The sequence below is a fragment of the Lampetra planeri genome, chromosome 14 (assembly GCF_965212315.1).
Source record: "Lampetra planeri chromosome 14, kcLamPlan1.2.h2, whole genome shotgun sequence".
In the NCBI taxonomy this organism is placed as follows: Eukaryota; Metazoa; Chordata; class Hyperoartia; order Petromyzontiformes; family Petromyzontidae; genus Lampetra; species Lampetra planeri.
This window is the reverse complement of record NC_136120.1, coordinates 5667702-5680741: the sequence shown is the minus strand read 5'-3', so window position 1 is coordinate 5680741 and position 13040 is coordinate 5667702. Positions and strand designations below refer to the sequence as shown.

The 13040-nt window shown below is 42.8% G+C and overlaps 1 protein-coding gene across 4 annotated transcripts in view; it reads left to right on the top strand.

Moving 5' to 3' along the window:
* The first annotated feature begins 497 nt into the window (after positions 1–497).
* LOC144722331 (uncharacterized) overlaps positions 498–13040 on the top strand; it is a 156873-nt gene continuing 144330 nt past the window's right edge. For all 4 annotated transcript variants that reach the window (XM_078600504.1, XM_078600505.1, XM_078600506.1 and 1 more), the window contains exons 1-3: positions 498–632; positions 5044–5136; positions 10385–10978. In XM_078600504.1, coding sequence (XP_078456630.1) covers positions 5055–5136; positions 10385–10978 — 676 coding nt within the window. In that variant the 5' untranslated portion in view covers positions 498–632; positions 5044–5054. The remainder of the gene's footprint in view (positions 633–5043; positions 5137–10384; positions 10979–13040) is intronic.

The following is a 13040-nucleotide window of genomic DNA, read 5'->3' as shown; positions in this document are numbered from 1 at the left end:
TTTAAATCCATTATTGGTCAAATTGAACCAGTTTCAGAATGTTTTTTTAAGGGAAGCCAATGGTAGACTTGTCTCACGACAAAATACAATTAGAATAAGTGTGAAATAAATACACGTGCCAGTGTTTGTTCCTTAAAGACTACTTTCTCTTCAGAACAATTGAATAAAAGAATGTGAAATGTCTCCTGTATAAGCCATGCCCAGAAAGCACCAGATATAAAAAAAAACTGTACAACATCTCTGCAGACGTGAGCATGAGTAAATCACATGTCATGAATTTACTAAAGTTTCGCCAAACGTTTTGCTGACAAAGTCCAGATGTTGAGCAAAGGAGGCGAGGGGTCTGTTCTCGTGTGCACTTATGCCTGGAGCGCTGCCTTTCATTGGCGGAGAGGGGATCGGTGTGTGTGTGCGTGTCTGTAGGCGAACGTCACAACTTCTCAAAAAAAAGTTTCTTTTGCTTTGGGTTTTTGTGTGTGTGTCTGAGCGGTGGGGGGGGGTACTCACAGGAAGGGGAAAGAGAGAGGGTGAAAGCAAGAGCAGAAGAGAAGAGAAAAGCAGGGCCGTTGTGTAGCATTGCAAACGATCTCTCCCTAAACGGCCGCGTGTGATGGTGAAAGTGCATTCCGCTGGTAAGCGTGTGTAGATTTGGAATGCAAAGCAGTAAAACCGTAAACATCATTAAATTATCTCCAGCATCATGGCTGTACTCGGAGTTTAAAAGTTAACTGGTAGGAGTAAGTAAAGTTTGTGTCTTCATGCCATTTTTACGTGCTGTTGTATTATTGTCCATAGCTTGCATGCAAACGTTTGTCAAAATCATGTGGTAAATATTGTTGTACTGTCTGATTTTTTTTTTTACACAATAGCTTTTTTTTTTCCTGTGGTCGTGGTGATAATGTCGTGCACATGTGTTATTTGCTGATAACCTACATATCAGTTGTAAAAAAAAAAAATTTGTTTCTGGAAGAGTGTTCCACTCGCCAAAATCAGCGTTGACAATTGTGTGTGAGACACGGGTGTCATCTTATTTGCATGAGGTTTGCATCAGCTACAAAGAAAGCTACAAATATATTCGGCCGCATTGTGTGTTTGGGTGGCATCATTTTTAGAGGATTCTTCAGAAGTTTTTCTTTAACTTTTTATTGTCGTTATATCTGTTTATATATTACTTTTAAACCGCAGTAATCCTCCAGCAGTAAGTGACAGACAGCGAACAGCTTGAAAGTATAATAGTGTGCCACCAGTGGTGATTAACGTGTAAAACGACTTGGCCAGCAGAGATAGAAGAGATTATGTCTGTTCCTACCGTGCATGATGGTGCTTGCTCCGATTTTAGGAGCGATTTGGTTACATTGATACTTCCCTGCACTGATGTAGCATTTGCGGCCATCCTTTACTGATTTCCAGGTCAGCAGCATGCTTTGCTATTTCTTCATTCCCCGCGTACTTTTTTCTCGCAAATTAAGTGTAAGTACTTATTCCAGAACTGCACTGTTTTACTTTAAGTAACATGGGTGCAAACGCGGTGTTTTAATGTCCTTTAATCGTTGCAAATGTAAAGGGAATTAAATAGCATACCACCTTGCATACTTATAGAGTTGTTTAAATGTATCCATAGGGGCAAGTGAGTTAGCGAGCACCTTTTGAGGTAATTGTGGCAAATTAATTGCGTTGGAGCTACAACCACAGCTGATCGTCGTTCATTGTTGCCTTCATCTTGATGTTGATACATCACAGTCGCTACTCATTTTAGGCTCCGTTTATTTATGGCCAGCTCAGAGAAGGTTGACATGCCAATTATCAGTGATGTACCTGGCCTGGAATTGAACCATGGGGCATTGAAATTTAAGTACAGGGTAATCCATGAACACCATAAAACCACTATGCAAATTGTACATGAACACACACAAATACGCCCATATAGCCTGAAAGGACTGTTGGGTCAAGTGCTGTTAGAGAGCACTTACGAAGGCCGATGCGGCACACGAGGGGGTGGTTGGCCAGCACCATGCCCAGCTGCCTTTGTCTCCCAGTGCTGATTTTTTTGTCACACCGCATCAGGTACTCATTTAAGGCTGAGTCGACCTACGGGAGGCCCAGGACAGGTTCACATATTGATCTCTGATGTTGGCCGAGGGCGTGAATTGAACTCGGGTGGCATGGTTCATAACGTAGTATGCTAACTATTGTGCCACCGTTCCCCACAGGAACATGCACACACACACATGTCCATGTTTAATGTGAGTGTGGGCATTGCTGTTTTTTATTGCTGAGTAACCATTGTTGTTGACAACTATTGTGCCAGGGGCTCACCAGGTGGTACATATTTTACTGATCATGGAGGGATTATGGATCCATCGACCTTGAATAAGATCTTTCAACCTGTCCTTTTTTTTATTCACACTGCCCTTTATAAAAGCTCTCCAGATCATTTCATATAGAAAGCAGGGAATGGTGATATTTCCGTTGGTATGTCCACAACAGCAAAACCACTGTACAGTGCAACTACTTAAAAAAAAACATAACGTAGCGTGCCATATTTCTACTGAGGGGAGGGAGGGAAGGAGCCAGGGAGGGAGAGGCCTGTTTGTGTGCACACGAAGCATATACTTGGAAGCCTCAATGCATCTCTAAAGTGTGTAATCTAAATAGCATTTCTTTAGTGGGATTTTTTTTGTATTTTAAATGTGCAAAGCTCTAGGATGGTGATTCAAATATATGTATAGTTTATGTTTCTGGATTACGTGATATTGCAATCATTGTACTATACACTTGAATCTAATTGATGTATAATTAAGTTCTTGACCTATTTCTTCTTCCCTGAATCTGAAAAGATTATTTATAATTGGAGCTCTTATGTCACGACTCATGGCCCTACACATGGTCAAAGCAGCTTGCGCAGCATCCCTATGAAATGCCAGCAAGTAAGACAATCTTGTTTATTTCATCTAATGTCAGGGATGCCCTACATCTTATTTGTCCTGGCGGTTTGCAGTGCGTCCACGAGGAGTATTTTAAGATGAGCTTAAAAGTGGCGAGCAACTGTCCCATTGCACGCTTGGCGATGTTTTGCAACTTTATATGCCTTTTCTCGGCACTGAAGACCAGATGGTCGCTTTTGAAGCAGCAAGTTAGAAAGTTTTATATTATTGCACAAGTGTTCTCCTTGCCCAAGTATGGTTAAAATTGGCTGAGCAGCTCTGCCGTAAAGATCCTGGAGTGCTATGCAGAAGTGGGGGGGGGGCGGCGCGGGAACGAAAAATGTCCATATTATCAGCAGAGTCAAATGCAAATAGCCCCTCGTGTTGCGACCAATGTGTGAAAGCGTCCTCAATCAATAACAATAATAGCTTATACCATTACGAGTGTATCAGCCCTTGTGCTGTGTATCCGGGGAGAGAATGCTAACAATAACGTGCGTCTGTCCAATACACGGGCACTGGAAATCCAGTGGAACAGCAGTGCAGTGTGTGCCAGTGACCCGACCATATGATCCTTATGGCGGTACCCCGGGGTAGCAAATAATAGAAAATGGGCCGAGGCAATTAAATATTTCATTTCTGGGACACTATTTTTTCCAGGGGTGTTACTTAACTCCGCGACTGGGGTACCAATCGCCAAACATTAGCATAAAAAATCCGTTATCGAAACATTCAACTTTGAATAGTGCATCGTGCAACAGCTCGTCGAGATGAGTCGATTGCCGCATCGCCGACTCATCAACAGACTAAAAATGACTGCATCAAGGACATTATGCGAGAGCTGGGGCACTATGGTAGTCCCTGGGGTACCGCCATAAGGTTTATATGGTCAGCATGTGGCATCTTCACGATCGGAAACCATGAACATGCGTGCAACGCTCACTGCCTTGGTGGTTGCTCTTTGCTGTAATCGTGATGAAGTCAGCGGTGGCTGGCCTTAGGATTGTACCACACATGCACACGCTATTTTCCATGCACTGGTCTACGTCTCCGATGTTCCCTAGCACCAATGAGGAGCAACTAATAGGTGGAGAATTCATGCACTGGGGGAGGGGTGGGGAGGTGGTGCGTTGGCTCGTGCACTCTGCTGTGAGACCCGGAGATTCGAATTTTATATTCCAGTCACGGCTGACATCAGTGGCGAATGACATCTAGAACTGATTTTGGGTCTCCCTTCAACGAGCAGCAATGACCAGCATGGTGAAGTATGGTGAAAACAATCCCTGGCGTGGGGAAGCCTTCATCCAGCAGTGGATTGACAGAGGGCCGAAAATCAATCTCGTCGTGTTGGATCCGTGTTCGATCTGTGTTCGGTATGAGCGTCACTCAAGGGCACTGCTGGGCTACAAGACTCCTGCCCCTGATTACCTGACACATTCCAAACGGGCAGACTTATAAACAAGCCGAAGCAGATGTAGCATCCGTCCAATGAATCAATTCCTTATGGTCTAAATAAAAAAATAGATCGGCAAAGTTGCATAGTACTCAACGTCATTGCTTTAAAAAAAATACATTCTATGGTCGTCAAACGCTTGACTCAGCAGTTAGAAAACACGTTGGAACAAGTCACAGTTCCCGGTCAACTTTACTCAGTGTCGTTTTGGGGTCAATAAAATTGGTACTATTTTGTAGGAGGTCAACAGTGGTTGTCCTGTGAATTGATCTCCCCCTCCCCCACAACTGCATGGAGTGTTCACGATTAACTCAGAAAGTGCCGATGGTGATTCACGCACACCACCACCGCCTGCTCGTCTGAACGAGGTTTACACTTTTACTCAATTTTGACTTTGTAAACAATCATGTTCGCATAGTTACCGAAATGCGGAATGCTAATGTTTTCTTGGAAGAGTGCAGGTGCAAATGAATGCAGCCACTGTCTCGCTGTGTTTCGCCAGGGGCACAATTCAGAGCGCAAGAAGCTCCTCTACCTTGCCGTAGATGAATCAAACTACCACTCAACGGCGACACCCATGTCTCTCCTCTGCATGTGCTTGAAGCTGATTGCATCGTTCACGTTTGTTGACATAACCGGTTGTCTCTGTGCCTCCGTGTTTTGCAGGGCAGTAAGAAATGATCGCCCTGCGCAGAGTGTGGCTTGTGCTGTGGATATGTATTGCATCTCTAGAAGAACGGACGGAAGCTGAAAGAGCTGGTAATGGGTGCGGATGTGTGACTGCATGCTTGCTAATACACCGTGACAATAACGCTGCAATGATTTCCCGGGGAAATATGGTTGTGGTGCAGTGGTGGTGCTGCGATTAGTGCATTGCATTATCAACCTGGTTATCCGAGCTCGATTCCACGCCATGGCTAATATCAGTGGCGAGTGATGTCTGAAATAGTCCTTGGTTACTCCTATCCTTCACTTCCAACCCGCATTGACCAGAGTAGTGAAGTATAGTCAAACAATCCTCAAGACCAACACAGCGTCGGGAGACCTTTATCCAGTAGTGGATTGCAAAAGGCTTTAAAGTTTGTGTTATTTGAAAAAAAATTGGTGTAACGCACTGTGCTGAACAAGTTCCAATGGAAAATATTAAACCATTAAGGTATGTTAACCAGAAGCATTGCTTTTTTATTACAATTTCATGCAATTTTACAACAATTTTATCGCATTCAATACACTTTGAGAAAAGACTATTAAAACCCATTTTGTACTTTTTCTAACAACTTACTGCACTCATTTGCCTATTACACCCCCTTAAAAGGAAAACAAATATATATTTGCAACAATTCAAGCAATGGCCCATTTTCATAGCACACGGTATTGCAGCTGTTGTCTTTAAAAAAGAAACAATTGATTTGGTGATGCTGCATTTCCAATGGTCCACAACCACCAACAACAACAAACTCAAACATGTTTGTAAATAACACAGTGACCTTAAAAATAAATAATATGTCATGATAAAGGACCATTGCCTAAAATGTCGCCTGTTTTTTTTTCCTTTTAAGGCGGTGCTATTGACGAATGTGCTGATGCTGTTGTACCACCGGTGTGTGATCATTAGGATCTAAAGTGTATTGCACTAATCATTGTGATATAACGGTTTGTGTGTGCGTGCGCACACTGTGGGTCTGTATAGCCTATAACACGGAACATTTTAAAGTTGTTTTCTTATTGTGAAATAATTGAAATGCAATATATTGCAATGTTTGATTCCCACTGCTGTTACCATTAAAATCAAACATTAACCATTACTTTTAGAAAGTAACTAAAATTGCTAATATAAAACAATAGATTTATATTCTATTACGAATGGTTCAACAAGAGTCATTGTGTAAATTTTAGATATGATATTCTCAAGTACAGCACTGCGAGTGAGTCAACAATACTTCTTGAAGAGGATTTGGCAAAACATCCAAAATGCAGGCAAAAAAACTCAAATCGACTTTCGTATATATTTGCGTACGCGCTTATTCATATATTTCTCTCGTAATTTAATTAATAGCATATATAATCACAACTCTCTTCGTCCATCAACCTACTGGCTTTTCAGCTCAATATTGCAAACACACTCTGTACTGGTTTTGACCTTCTGAGTCTCATCAGAAGCATTGTTAAACAAATGCTTCTGGGTTTCCAGATATTATTTTCAAGAGCACTCATGTTAAAATAACAATTGAATGCAATTATTGGACTGTTATACAATGGGACAGAAACACTAAAAATATTGATTCCTTTGTGTCATCACATATTTACACGAAATTCTGAGTACTGCAAATGTGCATTAACATGCACAATGCCACATACTAATTTAAAAATAAATCCCATTATGGCAGAGTCACACAGAATCATTGCAGAACATTTCATACATTGTAAAATGCATCCAATTATATATTTTCTAGAGCTTCAGTGGTGCACCAATGAATCAATTCACATTGATACTTCAGCTTACATTGAATGTGTAAGATTTTTTTTTAAGATGTTTTTTTTTAAGTGTGTTGCACATAGTGGGTCCAGGTGACATTTCCAGCCACTGTAGGCCACTACATTAACCAAAACAAAAATAATATTTCAATAGATATTTTTTTAAATTACAACCTTCACTGATGACAATTCGATCAATCGTGATGGGTGCAAATCGTTAGACCCCTATTACATACACAGTTTATAGCAGTACCTTTACTCTTTGTCAAATTAATAAAAATGCAATTCAGTTGTATCAGGGGTTAGTCAAGTATTACGATAATTGACAGGTTTTTTCTGGTCTTTTTTCAAATTATTTAAATTGTGCTTACGGCATCATGTCATGGGACAAAGTATGCAATATTAGCTCTTGCAGAGCAGTGCATTACCTCATATTAGAGAATGGGTCCACAGAAGTAGATATCGCAGGACTACATCTGAGATCCAAATAATCTCTATCCACAAGAATGGTCTGTGCACCTCCTCACATGTCCTGCTGCAGAGAAATGCCCATCAATAAGCAATCAAACTGATACTTTAAAATCTCAGAAATGATGGAAATTTGTCAAATGAAGTGAAAACTAAAAAAAGATGATGGGATTGAGGATGTAGCTTAATCACGGATGGCTGCCCAGATTCAAACCCAAGATCTCAGCAGTGGCAGCTCACTGCTCTGACCCCTTGAGCTACCGGGCCTCCTCAATAATGAAAAATTCGAAAAATTTATATTGCCTGATGTGCATTGCTTATTGCAATGTCCCATCTCAATCCTATTCCAAAAATGCATTCATATTTGGAACATATGTACAATAATATAGCGAAATCTTGACTTGAAGCTTTCGTGACTGCAGGAATTCATATTCATTGGGTTTTTCGATAAAGTCACGTAGAACAAAATTTGTTTTACAGAAAACTACGACGTTTCGATCGCAACACAAGCAATCAAAACGTCGTAGTTTTGTTGTTAATATTTTTGTTCTACGTGACTTTACCGAAAGACCCAAATAATATAATATAGCTATATATTAAATCCCAATATTCAGAACATCACCTACATGCATTACTTACGCCTTAATATATGCGCAGCCGAAGATCAATTCACCCGGAAATCTCAGACGCGAAGCAGAGTATCGCCAGGATTATGAGGTTAGTGGCCAACATCTGTAAAAACGGGTGTTATCGGCTTCTACAGGGCTAGGTTGTGGGCACCAGAGAGGGCAATTCATTGTTCTAATTCACTTTTAGGCTACCACATCTTTGCTCCCGACCTTCACATGTACCGCATGGTGAAGTATGGTCAAATGACCCCATATGACTCACTCGGTGTTGGCCAGCCTTCATCCAGCAGTGGATATCAAATGTACTGCACGTGTGCATATACACAGTAATCTCAGTTAAATATAATTAAACACACTTGACTGCCGCGGATTGTACAACTAAACACCAAGCTCGACTGTGGCGTTAGCAATAGTGCAGCTGCCTCGGGCCTGGGTTTTGAATTCCTTCCTATAAGTTTATTTCATTGGCATGTCGCCGTGGTGTCATGGTTCGCGCGCACCGGGCTTGCAATCCAGAGGCCCGCGGCTCGATCTTGATCTCACGGTGCGGCAAATGAAAGCAAATGGAAACGTTGCATTAAATCCCCATCACACCGCCACTATCCACCAATCGTCAGATGGTGTGTGGTGGAGTAAAGTGAGTGAGTTACTCCCATTTCTTCCATGACTTCTGTAGTGGAGTAGTGGAGGTCTCATCTGCCACGAATGGAGTTATAAAGCGATTGCAGGCTGCGCCTTTACGCTGTAAAATTCATTTTACAACATATGAAAAGTGGATATGAATGTAAGTCGCGTGTGCCATTGCAATGCTTGTACGTACAGTAGTACGATTGTGACTTGATTAGCATGGAAGCTGCATTCTTGTCTTTGTGACCATAAATGCTGGAGGCATGGAATTAAGTTCCATCAGATAAGGGGGGGGGGGGGGCTAAATGGCAGCTGTTATGGTGAACCCTCCTGGGTATGAAAAGAAATATAGTGCAAGCAGTTTGTCAAAGTCGACAACACAAAGCAGTTTGTGCTTCTTAAACCAAAGATTAAGTTGTTGAGGTTGTTATGGTTATCGAGAGCTTGTTTCAGTTTGTCATCAGCGTTGGCCCTCCTCTGATGGACAATGCATCCCCAAACAATATCCTACCTTAAACTAGTTTAACGTGACAATTAAATTAATTAAATGCAATCCCATCCCATCCTTTATCTCTCCGAATCAAGCTGTGGTTGGTTCCATTAGCATGGCATTTCTCAGCGTGAGCACAAGATGCCCATCATGACTGTCAATGGGGGAGGACCCAAATCATCTTGCTTTCACAGAGGCACAAATAACCAATGCTTGTGAGAGTGTGATTTGAAAAACAGTGGGAGCAGTAGTATAGCGGTTAGCGTGCTGCGCTATGAACCTGGCGACCCGGGTTCGATTCCTGCTCACGGTCAACACCGGTGACGATTATCTGAACCGGTCCTGGGCCTCCCCTAGGTCGACTCAGCCTCAAATGAGTACCTGATGCTGTGTGTAAACATCGCCACTGGAGAGACAAATGCGGTCGGGCGTGGTGCTGGCTACCCATCTCCTCGTGTACCGTTCCAGCCTTCATAGGTGCTCGCTAACAGCACTTGCCCCTACAGTCTGTGAAGGCTATACGGGGGATATTTGTCTTTGAAAAACAGTGCAATTTTTATTCTAATTTCAGTATTTTACATCATTATTATTATCAATATATCTGTCTGGGTGGCACTGCGATTAGATTACAATACTCACAATTGGAAGTCGGTAATTTCAAATCACAGTCGGGGATTTAAGCAGCTTGTTATCTTCCCTGTATCCCTCTAGGCTCTCAAAGTGAGTACCATCTTGTGAGTAAACATTTGCAGTCACTGTATGAAGGAAATGCCCCCACCATGGGAATATTGAATTTGCATTACTTGCTTAGAGCCACCAACAGAGATGAATGCTTCCCCATTGCTTGAGCATAGAAAAATACAATTTGAACTAATATTATCAATCATAAAGTTAGAATATATGAATGTAAATATGCCGTGAAGCCACCTCTATCCGATACAGTCAATTAGTAAGTTGAATTCCAATAACAAAACATTCACGTGACAAACCTTAATGTTTTGTTCACTCGAAAGCCTTGGTGTTACATTATATTACAACTGCCTAGAAGTTCAAGGTTATATTTCTGTAGCTCTCTGATGTGACTTTTGAGTCATACCATACATTGTGCAGCACGACGTTAAATGTTTGCCCCACATAAACCCGTGCTGGAAGAAAAACTTCCAAGAAGACGCTCCCAGCACATGGATCGAAACGTCAGACATCACGCCAAACAACACGCGATACAACGCGAAAGCACATTAGGAGATATTATATTGCCGATCGTTGTATACGCACAACTGCACTGAAGCTCAATTTCTTTCACCATTTTTACGTGTAGGATGTAGAGACCTCCACTACGACCTGGTGTTTGTCCTGGACGGTTCTCCCAATGTTGGCCCCGAGAACTTCTCCAAAGCGCGTCTGTGGGTCTCCGACTTCATCGGCGGGCTGGAGACGGGCAAGAACAAAACGCGCGTGGGGCTAGTGTGGTTTGACGACGCTCCGCACACGGCGTTCCGCCTTGGCAGCTCCTTTGGACGAGAGGGCATCCGCAAGGCGGTGCGCAACGTCCGCTACCAGGGCGGCGCCGTCACTCCTGGCGCGACGGCCTCGGCTCGAGCCGGGGCGGCTCTCGTGTACGTTGCCAAGCACAGCTTCTCGCGGGGCCGGGTCCTGGGCTCGGGTGGCCCTCAGCGCGTGGCCGTGTTGGTGACGAGCGGCAAGAGCCGCGGCGCCGCGGCGGAGGTGGAGCGAGGCGCACAAGCCACGGTCGCCGCCGCCGTGCGCGTGTTCGTGGTGGGCGTCGGGGACGTGCTCAAGGAGGAGATGGAGGCGATGGCCAGCGACCCCGACTCTGGGCACATCTTTCACGTCGAGGATTTCGGTTCGCTGCAAAGGGTCACCAGCGTCCTTCGTCAGAAGCTCTGTGAAAGTGAGGCCCTTTTTTTCCCTGCCCGTTTTGGCGCGATAGTTTGCAAAATTTAGAAACTTTACTTTGGCAATCCATTTACGTGAGATTTCAGTTATATGCAGCATTTTTTGAATGGGTTTGTTAAACGTGCAGCTATAGTGTGCATCGTTCATTCATTAATTGCAAATTGCAATTCAATTAGTCAGATCTTTGAAATAAAAAGCAATCTCGTAAAACGGTAATGTAGCCTTGGCACAGCCATTCAGACACTGCACTATGAACCTTGCTCTCTGAGTTTGATCCCTGGCCACAGCTAGCATCAGTGGCAAGTGATATCAGAACCAGTCCTGAGTGTCCCCTTCATCAACCTGCAATGACCAGCGTGTTGAGGTATGGTCAAATAGCCCCATGACTCACACGGTGTGGTGAGGCCTTCATCCAGAATGTATTTGACAATGGCATGGGATTTAGTATCAATTAATATGTTTGCCTTTATACTATATTAATTTAGATATTTGTGTATTTATATATGTAATTCGTTATTGTCCAATGTAAATAATAGATAGATAGATCGTTTATTGTCATTGTCACCAGTACAACGAAATTTAAAATGCTCACCAGTCAGGGCATCATTCATAAATTTAAATTAAATAAAACAAGAAAATAAAAATAAAATAAAATGAAAAATAATCAATTTATACTATATATAAAAACAGCCCAAGTATACCCACATACCCACATAAGGTTACATTTTGTCATTGCACATCTCTATTTCACATTCAATTGTAAACACTATTACTTAATAATTAATTAGCATTATTGAGTGTGGTGATCGCTGTAGGATAAAAGCTGTGTTTGAATCTGTTTGTCCTCGTTTTGACTGATCTAAATCGTCTGCCTGATGGCAACAGCTCAAACAGTGAGTGTCCAGGGTGTGAAGAGTCCTTTAGAATGATCTGTGCTTTTTTGATGCAACGTGAACTGTGTAGTTCTTCCAGTGTGGGGAGATGGCAGCCGGCGATCTTTTGGGCTGTGTTGATGACCCTCTGGAGCGCTTTCCTCTGAGCCACTGTGCAGCTGGTGTACCATACACAGATGCAGTATGTAAGAATGCTCTCGATGGAGGCTCGGTAGAAGGACACCAGCAGTTTCTGTGTGATGTTATTATTCCTGAGGATTCTCAGGAAGTAAAGTCTCTGCTGGGCCTTTTTCAGAAGCTCAGTGCTGTTGGCGCTCCAGGTCAGGCCCTCCCCAGTTGCACGGTGAAGATTTAGAAATGGAGCCACATGCACTACCGTATGCATCAATTCGAAATGTATATACACTGGCTCACTCTTAGAAGCCAAGCAAGGTATGGTGATGACAATTGGAGTTTGACTGCTTAAACATTCTGGAGGAAAAAGACTTGTTTCGGAATAGCCATGGGCTGATGACCCTGAATGTTACGTTATATTTAGATGGCGAAACACACCATTGTTGTTGATATTTCACTGAGGCCATGCCGAACCAAACTCCACAATTTCGAGAGACGGGGTGGGGAACTCGAGCCCCTCTGTCACAACTGGCCACAGGAGCGAATGGTGACCATCCTCTACTGACGAATCCTAATAAGGATGAAATTGGCGTGAAGTTGCTTCTTCATCTTTCTGCGAAAAAAAAAACCACAATCTCAGCTATTTTAAGCTGGTGGCCATCACAAACCTTTGTACGGAATATGCCCAACAATGATGATACAATCATGCAATGCAACGTTTGCTGGATGTATGATGTTTTCATCTTGCAGCCACCGTTTGTGTATACACTGTTAGACTTTTATTTATTTAGCACTCATTTGTGCAAGAAAGCGTTGTGTTCCATATGGTGACAGCTCTGTCAATTCCCAAGCACGTGAAAGTGCTATATATATAGAGGCTCTAGATCAGTATTGATGTATTTCCAACATGTGTTTGTCTTCCGAAGTATCGTATTTGTTTAGTGATAATAAGTTACCTTCCCAGTTGCATAATTAATCGATATCGCTCTGCACGTGACGTGCGACGTCACGAGTGTATGTCACGCAAAATGACACTTCGGTGAGGCAATC